Source organism: Eulemur rufifrons, chromosome 8 (genome assembly GCF_041146395.1).
Source record: "Eulemur rufifrons isolate Redbay chromosome 8, OSU_ERuf_1, whole genome shotgun sequence".
Taxonomy (NCBI): Eukaryota; Metazoa; Chordata; class Mammalia; order Primates; family Lemuridae; genus Eulemur; species Eulemur rufifrons.
In genome coordinates this window covers 122,822,230-122,834,789 of record NC_090990.1, presented here as the reverse complement: position 1 = coordinate 122,834,789, position 12,560 = coordinate 122,822,230, and the positions used below count along the sequence as shown (strand labels likewise).

At 38.3% G+C, this 12,560-nt stretch overlaps 1 protein-coding gene across 3 annotated transcripts in view; it reads left to right on the top strand.

Annotated features, from left to right (window-relative positions):
• The window catches only part of MAEL (maelstrom spermatogenic transposon silencer), a 50,178-nt gene extending 37,866 nt beyond the window's left edge, over window positions 1-12,312 (top strand). For all 3 annotated transcript variants that reach the window (XM_069479111.1, XM_069479110.1, XM_069479109.1), the window contains 4 exons: window positions 6,731-6,793; window positions 7,886-8,018; window positions 11,104-11,179; window positions 11,741-12,312. In XM_069479111.1, coding sequence (XP_069335212.1) covers window positions 6,731-6,793; window positions 7,886-8,018; window positions 11,104-11,179; window positions 11,741-11,928 — 460 coding nt within the window. In that variant the 3' untranslated portion in view covers window positions 11,929-12,312. The remainder of the gene's footprint in view (window positions 1-6,730; window positions 6,794-7,885; window positions 8,019-11,103; window positions 11,180-11,740) is intronic.
• Window positions 12,313-12,560: the final 248 nt, after the last annotated feature.

Here is a 12,560-nt window from a genome sequence, read left to right as displayed (position 1 = left end):
TTCTTAAGTTTCCCATTCAGAATGGGTTTCCATATCCACACATTCTTTTTTGAGAATATTTAATTTAGTGTGGAATTGTATGTTATAGTTTTCTTCTCCTTCATGTTTTTTGGGGGGGAGAAGATGAGGAGGCATTATCAGCTAAAGTGTTTTCTCATTTTATGTTTTCTTCTTACGATAGCTTTCTGTAGATGAAAATGCATTGTTCCTTTGCATTTCTTAAACAGGGCTGATAATTTGTGAAGAGGTTTGAGAGTCTTTAGAGCTCAAGAGCTTCCTCTTTAGTCAGCATAGCAAAGTACAGGTTCTTTAATGAATTTGCGGGGGTTGTGGGGGTATGTTTGTAGGTCCTTTCAGGCTTGCTTGCTTCCTTTCCTTTCCTTTCTTTCCTGTAGGATCCTAAATTTCCCCCTCTTGCTTTTTCTTTTTCCTCCATCCGATTTCTAAAGGGCTCCTCTCTCTCCCTGTTTTCCTCAGCACAGGCACTTTCCTATAGTCAGTGCTCCTGTCTAGCAGAACTCAGTTTCAGTATTTATATAAGGAGTGGACTTTATCATTGTGAGGATTATTTTAATTTAATCTTAGGCTCTCTATTTCCTTTCTCTTGCTTCCTTTCTCAGTTTTTTTTTCTGAACACCACTCTCCATATAAAGGCTTGAGGTGGGAGATTGAGAAATTGCTCCATTGGAAATTAAATAGTTTTCTTTTCTCTATTTACAGGTAATTGAGTTTTGTAGAGTTCTGTCTTCTAATTATGCCGCAGGTATAGATTCTGTCTGGTCTGTTTTGGTGGTTTTGTTCTTGTTAATCTGTAAAGTTTATGGATGATGTTAGGATATTTGGATTTATGTACCATTACCCCAGCTGTTGGCTGAAGTATTTCAAAAATTTCACATTCAGAGTCATTGAGTGTCCATGTTTTTTATTGTATATAGCATTTCTTAAAACTCCACTGTTGTCTCTGGGGTTTTCTTCCAAGCAACTGATACCCTTTCTGCAAGTTTTGATGCTGCTCTTTCTTGATCTTATCTGAAGAGGTCAGTAGAAAGTTTTCAGAGACAAACCAATACTTCCTCAAATAATCTTTAAAGGGTTTATTTACTGAATGTTGAAGGATTGCAATTGTTTAGTTACCATCAAGAAGAATAATCAAATTTCTACATGATTAGGCCATTGCAACTATTAATATTTCTAGACTGTCCAATAGCAATTGTAGAATACCTTCAATTGTAAGATACATTCTAATTTTGGTTAGAATGTGAAAAAAGCACACTTTATAATTGAAGAAATACAGTGTTGAGTTCAGTAGAGTAAGTACACACTGCAGTAAGACTAGAGTAGCTTTGGGGTAAGACATTCTTTGAGGCCCAGGCCATGCGATTTTCTTAAAGGTGAAAACTGTGTGATATAGTACTTTAAGCACTTTTGTAATAACTGCTTTGGACAGGATGAATCTGCTTTTTACTGAGCTTCATAACATAGCAATATTCTAGTATGTAATATTTTATAAGGAAGTTTGGATTGTAGCAGACAATAGAAACTGTTGTTAAAATTTGCTAATATAAGTAAATGGGAATCATTTCAAATACTGCTCTTCAATACCTCCTAAAAGACCTTCAGATTTCTAGTAAGTTTTTGATAAATGTTTTATCTAGCTCTAGGAGAAATGGGTAGGTTTTTAATATTGGTGAAATTGAGTACAGTTACACAAAGTGCATATTAGAATTTAAGCAGGCTGTTAATAACTATCATATTATTTTGGAGGCTAAGAATATTTATAATTTTATAGATCTCTCATCCTCCTGATGCTTCTTGCCATAAATGTCCTTAGAGTAAATCACAGTCTGTGATCTGCTGATTAAAGCATGGTGGCCTTTATGGGATCAACAAATAATTTATTGAGCATTTCCTCTGCAAGGCACTGGACTGAAGGTGGTGAGCAAAATTAGTGTGGTCTCTCCCTTTCAAGAAGCTAACAATTAAGGGGGAAAGAGGCATACACTAATAAAGAAAATGGTAATTTTAGCTTGTGGTAAGTACTAAGAAAGAAATCAACAGGATACTCTAACAGAGAAGAGTGTGTAAAAAGGAAGACTACTTTATAGAATGATCAAGAAGACTTTTTTAAAGGGCATGACGTTAAAGCTGGTAACTAAAGTGTGGGAGAAGGATGCAGCCATGCAAAAAAATGGAAAGAAGAACATCTTGGGCAGAGAGGTAAAAAGACTTTGAGGCAAATGCTTGGTGTTTACTAGAAATTGTTAGGCAATCAGTGTGACTGAGAAGTGGTGAGCAAAGATGAGGATGCGCAAGGTGAGATTTAAGAAATAAGGAGGGGCCAGAAGCACAAGGCCTTGTTGGCCGTAAGAAGGGATTTTATCAAGTAGGGAAGTGTCAGATTTTCTAAAAGATCTCTGAGTTTTTAATGGATGGATTATAAGGAGGTAAGAAAGAAATTGCAGAGCCTGTGATTATTAGGTGGTTTCTCTAGTCCAGGCAAGAAATGGCTGGTGCTAGGCTGGTGACAGCAGAGATGCAAAGGAATAGGTAGATTTAAGATTGGTGAAAGTCAGTAGACCTTGCTGGTAGACTGAAACCAGGGAGAGAAAATGGAAAGAAATAACAAAATACGATACCCAGGTTTTCAGTGTTTACTGCTAGGCAGATGGGGAAGAAGGAAGCAAGTTTAGAATGTTCAGAGGTAGTGGTGAGACAGTACGTGTGAAGATAGCAAGCAAGTAGCTGTTTGTCCTGACTTAGAGCTCTGTGGAGAGGTTTGGGTAACGTCAGCTTCTCTGTTCACTACGTGCTGGACATTGTTCTGGGCACTGAAGCTACAGTGAAGAGAGACAAATCCTCTGCCTTGATGGACCTTATAGCATGTAGGTGAGATTATCTAGGCAGAAGGCAGAAAGAGAAAAGCACTTAGCACACAGCCCTAACAAGCTCTGACATTTTAAAACTTGGGCAGAGGTTTACTTTTTGAAATCTCAGTACCTCTCAGCCTATAATTGTTACCATGTTACATAAATCATCATAGCTGTCATCAGTGTTGATGAAGGTTGAAGAGATGAGAAAAACTCAGATCCTGGATGCAATCATTTTGTAAATCCACTTGAAGTGCCTAGTGGGACCAAAAAAGTCTTCTTGACCATTCTGTAAAATAGTGTGACTTTCTGCACATTCTTGGCTGTTAGAATAGCCTGTTAATAGTTTGCTTTTGTTCTCTGGATTATCTCATTCTTTTGGGTTGTGAGTTGTGGTCTTCCTATTTTGGTCTTTTTCATTGCAGGCTTTCCTTGAATGTCTGATTATCCTTTTTTTTTTTTTTTTTTTTTTTTTTGAGACAGAGTCTCACTTTGTTGCCCGGGCTAGAGTGAGTGCCGTGGCGTCAGCCTAGCTCACAGCAACCTCAGACTCCTGGGCTTAAGTGATCCTACTGCCTCAGCCTCCCGAGTGGCTGGGACTACAGACATGCACCACCATGCCCGGCTAATTTTTTTTTTTTTTTCTATATACATTTTTAGTTGTCCATATAATTTCTTTCTATTTTTAGTAGAGACGGGGTCTCGCTCTTGCTCAGGCTGGTCTCGAACTCCTGACCTCGAGCGATCCACCTGCCTCGGCCTCCCAGAGTGCTAGGATTACAGGCGTGAGCCACCGCGCCCGGCCAGATTATCCTTGATTATGTTCATATTTAGAAATCAGGCTGCAAAGCCAAGTAACTGTTTCATATTGTTCAGTGGGGACTGTCAACTGATTAGGCTTTGCTGTAGGGAAAGCAGACAAAAGTGCTAAATGTTAAGTTGAAGGCAAAATCCTAAATGCCAGAATGCGGAGGCCTTTGCTTTAGGGTACCAGCAGCCATTCTTGTTGCTTGATTCTCCAAGAATAATTCACTTTTTGCATGGAGTTAGGGACGTTGCTCTTCTAACAGTTCAGCCTCATGTCTTACCTCTGCTCTCTGGGTAGGGACACGACTCCGAGCCCAGAGCCTCAGAGTTCTGATAGGCAAATCCTTTCCTGCTATAGCCTCTAATGAGAGCACTGAAGACTGTGACTTCTTTCCAGTGTCATCAGTTAACTATTTCTTTGTTTTCTTCATTTTCCACAAATTTGTTAAACTCTCTTCTGTGGAGGCCTATTCCTGTTTTTTCCATTGTTGTGAACATCTACCATTTTTCTCTTTGACTATCATTTTGATAGAGCCTGGAGAACAAGAGGAGATAAATCTGTGCATGTGTTTAATTCACCATCGTGAACCAGAAGCCCCAGAAATGGTAGTATTAAGAGATGCAATTTTATTCTTTGACATCACTTTAGAATAGTTTTTCTTAGCCCAATTTAGTGAGCTTTTCATATTTAATAAAAATTTGAGCAGCTCTTGTACATAGGTGCTTGACTGGTTTCTATGGTAAATGTGGGAAAGAAGGACATCTTTGCCCTCAGAGCTCCTTTCTGATAAGAGCAATAAAGCATGTGAAGACACTAGAGTCATATACAGTGATTTCTGGTAATTCTTTTTTTTTGTTTTTTGAGACAGAGTCTCACTCTGTTGCCCAGGCTAGAGTGCCATGGTGTCAGCCTAGCTCACAGCAACCTCAAACTCCTGGGCTCAAACAATCCTCCTGCCTCAGCCTCCCAAGTAGCTGGGACTACAGGCATGCACCACTATGTCCAGCTAATTTTTTTTATATATATATATGTATTTTTAGCTGTCCATATAATTTTTTTCTATTTTTAGTAGAGACGGGGTCTCGCTCTTGCTTAGGCTGGTCTCAAACTCCTGAGCTCAAACAATCCACCCACCTCGGCCTCCCAGAGTGCTAGGATTACAGGCGTGAGCCACCACGCCCGGCCGATTTCTGGTAATTCTTAAGAGTTTCAAAAGGTTCTTATAGATCAGATGATGAGGGAGAAGTCACTTGAAAGGGTTTAAAAACTGTGAAATATTTTACAGAAGAAATGTTTTATTTGGTTCTTCTGTAAAGATGGATAGAATTTCTGTGAGCAGAGATTTGGGTTGAAGGAGAGAGGACCTTTCTGATAGAAAATGGCCTGAACAGTGACTCAGAGGAATGACAGCGCAGAGACTGTTTAAGAAAAACCACTGTGTCAGCTTGACTAGACGAGAGCATATATGTAGCTATAGGGTGACAGTGCTTCATAAGGCAGGTAAAGACAGGGTTATCCTTGAAAATTTCAGAAGAAGGAATAATAATGCTGAAATAGGAGAAAAGGAGATCATTGGGACCTTTTGAGATAAAGAAGGGGGTATAAAGGCCTTTATGCTGCACATCATCTGAGCGAGTGAGATAGTGTTGGAGCTTTGGGAGGAAGCTGTGACTTTAGCTTAACAAAATATACAAAGCAATTCTGATTTTTGACAGATTTATACAATGAACCTTCCTTTGCTAGAAAATGCACTCATATTTTTAGGGAGATTAGTGGGATGATTTGGAGGAAGAGGATCAAAAAGTATGAGTAAAAACAGATCAAAACAATGTCATTTTTAATAGTGTAACTGTAGATTTGGAGGCATTTTTCCCCAGGATGAGATTTTTGTAAGGTTTTTTGTTTGTTTTAATCCTGGAGTATATTGTTAGTTTTTCAATTGCTTTCATTTAAGATCTGATCCCCAGTGGAAAATGTGTACATAAAGTAGGGGATACATTTGGGGTTTGAATTCTGGACAAGGAGCAGAACTAATTAGAAACTAAAAATGACTTGATTCTGTGTGATTGTCTAAGAAATTAGGTTTAGTTTTAACCTAAAGCTTCATTTTAAGAGTTAAGAGTTTTATGAATCACATTTATGAGGTTAGTTTTCTTTGGAAAAACAGTGGGAAATTCTTCATCTTATTTTTAGATAGTCCTCCTTTCCATTAAATAACTTTGGTTCAGTATAAGTAACGGATTTTTTATACTTGTGCTATTTAGCATGTTTGTAATTTTAAATGAAGATTCTTGCTAGGTTTAGGTACGCTTTGTATTATGTGAGTAGTGCTGTTCTGAGTCTTAATAGATTATGTATCCAGTGGAAAGATATATACAAGTTTATAGTGGCTCTTGTCATGAAAGTATGTTGTTTTACACATGTAACCTTGTATTGAATCACATAAATTTCCTCTCCAACATCACCTCCTGAGGTTTCCACTCAAACACCACCTTCTTGGTGATGCCCTTCCTGCTACCTTACCTAAAATGTTCTCTCTTCCCAACATTTCATATCATCTTTTTCCTTTTTTTCTCCTTAGAACTTACCATTTTCTAAATTACTGTGTGTTATGCTTGCATATCTTTTTTAGTCTGTCTTCCCCACTAGAAAGTAAGTTTTGTGTGGACAGTAGTTTCTGTTTTATTTGATATTATATCTCTAGTGCCTAACAATGCCTGGCACAAACAGTGTGCATTCAGTAAATGTTGAATGAGTGCATGTTAATCTTAGTCACTAATGTACCCTAGAATACTCATTTTATTTCAAGGTAAAATTTAACTGTTACGGTTATGTATAGTTTGCATAATATCATGAATTTATATAAGAGGAAGTAACATAAAATTTGTTTTTAAAAAATCTTTTTGTGTGTTAAATTAGGAGTCTTAATCTTTGAGTAACTGTCAGTTTTTCTTAATGATTTCAGGTAAGTACATTAGAAATCTTTGCATATAAAAATCCTTAAACAGTACTACTTCAGTTAAGATACTAAAGTCTGGTTTTTTATTATGTACAGGTGCAAGTGGCATGAAGAAAATGATATTCTCTTCTGTGCTTTAGCTGTTTGCAGGAAAATTGCGTAAGTTGGAGAAAGGTGTTTCTTCATAGTGCTACGTTCTGCATTGAATTCTTTGCCATTTTGCTTGCTGTTGCTTTGGCAGCTGGGGTGAATCTCTAGTCACTTCTATTTTTACAATTCTATTTTAAACCAAAGGTGGTTTTTTACTTCATCTTACTTTTATTCTTCTGTCCATGTCACTATTCACCTAAGCAATTTGTGTGAACCCTTCAGAAGCACTTGTTGAAAATTTTCCTTGTAGGACTCCTGTAGGAGAGTGAAATTCTCTACTATCACTAAAGACATTTCCTTATGAAGGGGCTCTAAAAACAAAGACCCTTTTCCTCTCATTCTGTAGTAAAAGCACCTGGAGTCCCAAATATCTGGGTCTTCTGGTAGCCTTTCCACAGAGCGGATGATTATTGATTCTGAGGATACGTAAGAGTTTATGGTTGTAGCCTTATTTCTGCTGCTGCCTCTCCTTGCCTTAAATATTTGAGAGTCCTGGTAATCTTAACCTTCATTCCCATTCCCTTACAATGAACCTGAAATTTTATCTGGTAATCAGTACGGGTAATAACCTATTATATGATGTATATTGCTACATATTCCTGTCTCTTCTCTGAATCTCTAAATTTATTTTTTCTCAATTTAAAGTGGTATTTCAGATGCTTTCTTTATGTTAGAGATTTTTTTTTTTTTTTTTTTTTTGAGACAGAGTCTCGCTTTCTTGCCCGGGCTAGAGTGAGTGCCGTGGCGTCAGTCTAGCTCACAGCAACCTCAAACTCCTGGGCTTAAGCGATCCTACTGCCTCAGCCTCCCGAGTAGCTGGGACTACAGGCATGCGCCACCATGCCCGGCTAATTTTTTGTATATATATATTTTAGTTGTCCATATAATTTCTTTCTATTTTTAGTAGAGACGGGGTCTCGCTCTTGCTCAGGCTGGTCTCGAACTCCTGACCTCGAGCGATCCACCCGCCTCGGCCTCCCAGAGTGCTAGGATTACAGGCGTGAGCCACCGCGCCCAGCCAAGAGATTTTAAAATATAAATGCTTTTAGAGTAAATAAAATGAGATTCTGATAGTGAATTTTTTCTTATTTCCTTTTAAAGGTACTGCATCAGTAATTCTCTGGCTACTCTCTTTGGAATCCAGCTCACAGAAGCTCATGTACCACTACAAGATTATGAGGCCAGCAATAGTGTGACTCCAAAAATGGTTGTATTGGATGCAGGGCGTTACCAGGTAAGGAGCTAACTTTTGGGAGCTTTCTGGTCCCTCTGGCTGTCCTATTCAATGTAGTCCTGGTCAACAGTAGCTAAATATCAAGCCTTTGTTTGGTTCTTTCCTTTCCCTTAAAAATTATTTTCAAATCCCTCATGGCATGTCAAACCTAATTCAGTTGGCTCTTGCATAAAATCCTTTTCCTTCCTGGTATATTTTCTTACTACATTTAACAAAATTTTAAGAAAATTAAAATTGGCATTTAGTCTTTATACAAAACACATCCAAAGATCTATTTTAAAAATTAAATATCTGAATGCAGATAACATAAATATTCTAAATATCTACCTCAAAAATATTTAAGACCTGATGGAGGATTTGGCTAAAAGCTTAATTTCTCTACCACCATTCCTCTCTCCTTGCTTTTTACTTGTTAGCAGTCCTCTTTACACTATTAAGCGTAGCAGTTAAGAGTATGGATTCTAGAGTGAGAATCCTGAATTTTATTTTGGGAAATAAATACAAAGCCTGCTACGTACAAGCTTTGTGACCTTATGCCAGTTATTTGATCTGTGCTAATTCCTTAACAAGAACAATAATAGGGGCCAGTTGCTGTTACAATTAAATGCAGCAATATGTGCAAATGCCAAGACCTCTGCCTTGGAACATAGTAGGTAATAAAGAAATGTTGTTGTTATTTAAAAATAGGTAATAGTTAATAAAAAAGGAAACTCAAAAAATGGAATGAACTGTTGATACAAACAACTAGGATGAATCTCAAAGACATTAATTATGCTAAGTGAAAGAAGCAGTCTCCAAAGATTATATACTGTATAACAGACTGTATGATTCCATTTACATGACATTCTTGAAAAGACTTGAAAAGGAGGGACTCCAGAGCTCTCCATATATACTCTGGGCAAGACCCTTCTGTCTCCTCCATCCTGACCCTTTGCCCAGTGGTTCACGACTCAATTTTGTGTCCTACAGGGCTGCAGTCCCCAACCCTGGGCTGTGGACCAGAACTGGGGGAGGCAAGTGGTGAGGGAGTGAGCACAGCAGGAGATGAATGAAGCTTCATCTGTTTCATCTGTACAGCCGCTCCCCATCATTCGCATCACCACCTGAGCTCCACCCTCCATGGAAAAATTGTCTTCCATGAAACCGGTCCCTGGTGCCAAAAAGGTTGGGGACTGTTACTCCATGGGACATTTGGCAGTGTCGACACGTTTTTGGTTGTCACAACTGGGGAGAAGGTACTACCGACATCTAGTGGATAAAGGCCAGGGATGCTGCTAAGCATTTTGTCTATACAGCACGGCTGCCCACAGCACAGCATTATTAGCCTAAAATGTCATTAGTGCCCAGGTTGAGAAACCCTGTCTTAGCCTTGACATCACCAGAATTAATCTCAGTAATGTGCTTTTCATTGTTTACATCAGTTACTCTGGGAAGCCCAGGACTCCTAGATTCTCTGTCATCTCCCAGACTCATCTTATTTAGCTGATCCTGTTTCCCAGCCCTCCCCAACTTCTAAGAAACCTTCCCATGAATCTTCTCAGCCTCAGTTATCAGCTAAATCTTAGGTATCTTCCACCTCTTTTTGGGGAAATCTGTTTACCTTCTTGGTTCTAATTAAAACTTGACACCCGTCCCCAGGGATACTGCTTCTCTGTTTGCACTTTCAAATGGTGACATCTTTTTCTCCCTCATTTGTAATGAGCCTGCATTTGAAGTAGTTGTCCTTGATTGCAGCTTCCAGACTTTCTTTTGTCTTCTCCCTAAAATTCCTAGGCTTTGACTGTCATGCTATTAAGGCTGTAGGACCTGACAGCCCCTTTTCAGAGTCAGTAGACCCCTGAGTTGATCCTCCTCATTGTTAGAGCATCACTGTGCCAGGAGAGCAGTTTTCCCATCAGAATTCCTTATTTTAGCTTCTTTGTAGGCATTCTTTATTTCCAGCTGCCTGACCTCTCAGTTCTTTGATTCCTCTCAGTGATCCTGTCCGCTACCACACAGGTTCCCACTCCCATGATCATATCCTGGACCCCAGTGGCACTTCCTCCATGATTTCAATTTCAGACATCATGCTGGCTACTACTGTCTTCCTCTAGTACCCTGGTGTCAGCAATTCTTTCACCCCACTAGGACCTACAGTTCATTTATGCCTCCACTGTGTTACTTTCCCTTATGGCGCCACCGCATTGCACAACTCCAGGGACACCATTCACGCCAGTAATGCTGCAGCCTCGTGTCTCCATCTTTACTACCTCCATCCCTCCCTCTCACCTCCTTCCTTCCCAGCTTAAATTCTTGGTCTGTCATTTCCACTGCCTTGCACTCATTGTCAACTCCATTGGCTCTCTTTTCTTCATCATAGTTGATAAATACTAGCCTTGATAAAATCTAGGTCTAAAACTCTTCACCTGCTTTACTCTTATACCTATGAAGCTAAACAAGGCTGGAAAGAAACTACCATGCTGACTGATCTTACTGAATATTCATCATCACTAACTTTAAGTGGGCCCTTAACATTGCCTGGAAGTTATCCATTTCTGTAGTCTGATTAGTCTCCTACTCTCCTAGACTTCTCACCTTCTTTCCCTTCAAACTTCCATCACCTTTGTAGCTGATGCCCTTGTCTCCTGTTTCTCTGACAAAATAGAATTAATCAGGAGAGATTGTCTGCATATTCCTATCACCTCGTCTACCTGCATCTCTCCTCTGCTTTACTTCTGTTTTAATGAATGGTCTATGTTCATATCTAAAACCAGTCTACATATATTTTAGATCTCATTCTCTTACCAGTCAAGGACATGGCTCCAGTAATTTTCCCCTTTCTTGTGTCATCAGGGTTTTTCTTTGTTCTGATTCATTCTTATCAGCAAACGTGTTATAATCTCATCTTTAAAAAAAGCAAACCCTCTAATTCCAAATTTTCCTCCAAAGTCTACCCTATTTCTCTCCTTCTTTTGCAGCAAAAGTTAATCAGACATTGGAAAAGTATTTGAATGTTACCATTTTTAAAGAGTAATTTGAAATTAAAAACCATCCAATAATTGATAAGAAATAAACATTTTTTTTCTTCTGGTATTCCTATTTACAGAAGCTAAGGGTTGAGAGTCCAGGATCCTCTCATTTCAACTATTCTAATCAGGAACAAAGATCAAACACACCCATTGGTAAGCATCTTATGTTTTATCAAAATTTACTTAAAGGATGTTAGGGTCTCAAAGCTTATTATCTAGATCCCAGAGGTGATATTTAAACCAATGTTTCCAAATTAGTTTGGGGATATAAGGACCTTGTTGAATTGGTGGTTTTATTTGGAATTAGCACCTTTAACAATTTTGATGTGTACGTTCTGGGGTCAGTTTGACACAGTGTATCTTATTCCTCAGAATTTTGTTCAGAGCTCTTAAAAGAAACCCTGTATTTCTTAATAGTAGCTATAGTTTTATAGTTTTGATGTGATGTCTTTTGGGAGACAACAAATTTTAAAAGCCAGTCACATGAAATTTCATGTGGTGCCTGAAGAACTTCAGTTAACATTTTCTGGGCTAAGAATGAAAGAAACATTCTTGTTCAGGCTTTTGTCTGTAAGAACCTCTCTCCTATTCTTGATCCATTTAATTATGGCTTAGTAAGAGCCTGTAGTAGGATGAGTCAGTTAATTGAGGCATCTCTTTATAATAAAATTATAAAATTGCTATGTTTCTTTTTTCATATTTTCAATACCCTAGGTAACTACCCATCTGGGGTGAAAATTTCTGGCCAAAACAGCAGTGTTCGGGGAAGAGGGATTACCCGCTTACTAGAGAGCATCTCCAATTCCTCCAGCAATATCCACAAATTCTCCAACTGTGAGACTTCACTCTCACCTTGTATGTCCCAAAAGGATGGATACAAATCTTTCTCTTCCTTCTCTTAATGATGGTACTTTTTTCAATTTCTGGAAAAATAACTGGCCCAACTTCCCTTCTGACTACAGTCATATTAAACAAACAGATCACATCAATGATAACTATCACGACTGTAAAAACTACCTAATTTGTAAGGAAATTCTGTTTCATAGATTAAAAATAATTGTGGTTGGAGAAGATCTTGGCATCTTTGCTTTTTTTTTTTTGTTTGTTTTTGTTTTGAGGGATTGTTCTACTTCCTGACTGTATGATGGATAGACTATTCAAGTTTTGAGTTCTGTAAGAACAAAACTGGCATTTTTCAGAGTTGTGTTTTTGGGAATGTTACAAACTGATAATAACTTTCCCCCAACAATAAAAGTATCGAGTATCTGTTATGAAAGGTTCTAAAATAGTGTTAATCTATTTCTTCCTATTATAAAATGGGAATCTTACCCTAGAAACCTGCAGGCTATTTTCATGGCATATAACAAAATTAGCCTTTAACAAACATTTTTTAGAAGTCTTTGAAATATGCTTACTTTGGCAAAAAGTCATTTGAAAGATAAGAAGGCAAAATGAGAAAGGTTGTGTAATTTACCCCAACGCACATGGCTAGTGACCAAATTCCAGGTCCATTGGACCTCACAGCTCTTTGCGT